At 42.0% G+C, this 2662-nt stretch overlaps 1 protein-coding gene across 1 annotated transcript in view; it reads left to right on the top strand.

The window, feature by feature from the left end:
• LOC145418140 (zinc finger BED domain-containing protein 5-like) overlaps window positions 1-1870 on the top strand; it is a 44778-nt gene extending 42908 nt beyond the window's left edge. The window contains exon 4 of the mRNA XM_080286663.1: window positions 1697-1870. Within this exon, the coding sequence (XP_080142789.1) occupies window positions 1697-1870 (174 nt within the window). The remainder of the gene's footprint in view (window positions 1-1696) is intronic.
• The last annotated feature ends 792 nt before the right edge of the window (window positions 1871-2662 follow it).

Below are 2662 nucleotides of genomic sequence, written 5' to 3'. Positions count from 1 at the left end.
TTCCCTCTCATTTGGCATTCCATCTCCTAAAACTCTCCTCTCGTTTCCTCGTTCAGTAGCTTCTCGAAATACTCTTTCCATCTTCCTTTTATGCCCTCCTCTGCACTGAGTACGCTACAATCACCATTCTATATCTTCTTTAAATGCTTAAGTTCTTTTGTCACCTTGTTCCTTCTTTTTCCCAACGCAAAGGTCTGTTGTCTTTCCGATGTTTCCAGTTCCTCGTAGGGCTGATCCACTGCTATTGTCTTTGACCTTGCCACCGCTTTTTTGGCTGCTTTATTTGTTGTTTTAGGTCTCGCATTATCTTCTTCATTCCCAATTTATCAAATTTATTCCGCGCTTCTTTCTTCTCTTTTACCTTTTGCTATATCCTGTCACTCCACCACCATGTTTCCTTATATTGTTAGGGGGGGGGGTCCTGATGTTTTGCCCAGCAGTTCTTCCCCCACCTACTTAATTATCCTGCTGTTTTTCTCCCACCACTCATTTACATTCTCTTCTGGCGTTCTCTTACAAGGCTAGTCCTAAACTAGCTCTTTAACTCCTCCTTTTTTGAACTTCCACCATTTATCTTTAGCAATTCCCTGTTATTTCCCTTTCCTCATGCTTATTACTTTGCAATCCACCACCACCAGCCGATGTTGTGCCTCTACACTTTTGCCGTTATCACTTTACAGTTCACAATTTCTTTCAAGTGATTCCACCTACATGGCAGAAAATCAAATTGACTCTCTTTTGGTTCACTTTTGTAGGCGAAAATTGATTTGCAGGCTTTTTAAAGAAAGTATTTAGAATAGCCATGTCTGCTGCCAGTGCGAAGTCAGTTATGCCCTCTCTTCCTGGATTCATCACTCCTCTTCCGAAACCATTATGTACTCTAGGAAACACACCTCTCTCCCTACCCACATGGTTATTCAGATCTCCGGTGAAAACTCTTTCTCCTTCTGGAACCCCTACCAGTACTTCATCCAGATGTTGCCAGAATTCCTTTTTCTCCCTCACTATACCCGACCTGCAGTGGATAGGCGCAAACCACAGTTTGCACCAAGCCGCCATGTTCCAGTTCACACTCATTATCCTATTACTTTTCCTTCCCATACCCACCAGCCCCTGCTTCCAGTTCTTATCCATGAGGATTCCAACACTGTTTCTTCCTTGTGCATTTACTCCACTATAGATTAGCTTACATCTTGTGCCGATGTCACACACCCTGTTTCCTTTCCACCTTGTTTCTTGCACACACAGCACTCCAATTTTATTTTTGGCCATCGTGTGAGCCAGCTCCCTACCTCTCCCAGTCATGCTCCCCACATTCAACGTCCCCACCCTCAAAGCTCGCTTCTTCAGCCACACCAGCTAATGACGCAGTAGCCTTTGCTCACTTGTCACAGGGGTCAGATGAGGCCCCTGCACATCGCTTCTGGTGGACGCCCTAGCGGCCAGTTCTGAGACCAATGACAGAAGACTGCTCATAGGTTTGAGTTGAGTTTTACGGCCGGATACCTTTCCTGCCATCAAGCCTTCCTGTTTCCCTGAACTTGGGACTAACACTACGTTGGGCCGGCTTGCCCCTGCAGTGGCTAGGTTACATGGAAGGAGAGTGGGTGTATAGAATTATTAACAGAACAGGAAGCCATTGTGATAACTGAAAAATGTACCAGTACTGTTACACAAATATTGTGGGCTTCAATAGTCAGCGGACATAGGAAAATTTCTGATGCTTTCAGCGTCATCTCAAGACTCTCATAAGGATTCACAACTAGATGGCCCTAGTGACATTCCAGGTAAGGTCACAGGCTTAGTTCACTGTGGTGTGGCGGAGAACAGGGACTGGATGACAAAGGATGAAGATGTTGACAGCTTGTAGACGTAGACATTTTGAAAACATAGACATAGACAGACAGGAACAAAAGTAAAGCCAGTATGAGTACAAACGTACAAACCTCAAACACACTTACCACACTTACTAGAACTACGTCCGACTGAGGAAAATTACTCCCACCAACAAAGGATAATGTGACTACAAAAACAGACAGTGGGAGTGTGATACAGTAAGGTGATTGTTGGGGGATGCGAAAAAATAACTGGAAAAAGGGAGTATAAAGGAACACATCTGTGAGGCGGGGAGATGCAGACGAGGGACGTTGAATGAATAAGTGAGAGATGAGTACTTAAGAAATGAATGAGACTGATGACTAGATGCGATAATGGGCAATGAGTGATTTTCATTAGTAGTAGTAGTAATAGTAGTAGTAGTGGTAGTAGCAGTAGTAACGGTAGTAGTATTTATTATTATTATTATTATTATTATTATTATTATTATTACTATGATGATGATTATGATGATGATTACTGAGAAGAAAAAGAAAAATAATAAGTAAAAGCCAAATTAAGAGTACCTATAAAATGCCTCTTATGGAGCAAGCTGAAAGAAAAGAAAGTGTTGGAGGGAGTCAGCGACGAAGAAAGAATATGAAGGAATTAACAGTATGAACAATATTCTGTATGTGGATAGGAAACCAGAAATCGATGACTGATTCTGATAGGGCAAAGGTAAGTATTTCAGCCATAGGAAATGTAAATAACATTACCGTCGTATCTTACAACAATAGCAAGTTTAATTACATAATGCTAGAACAACATCCATTTAATGGAAATA

This window comes from Coenobita brevimanus, chromosome 112 (genome assembly GCF_032717465.1).
Source record: "Coenobita brevimanus isolate Jiangsu-jjx chromosome 112, ASM3271746v2, whole genome shotgun sequence".
Taxonomy (NCBI): Eukaryota; Metazoa; Arthropoda; class Malacostraca; order Decapoda; family Coenobitidae; genus Coenobita; species Coenobita brevimanus.
This window is presented reverse-complemented; position numbering and strand designations above follow the sequence as displayed.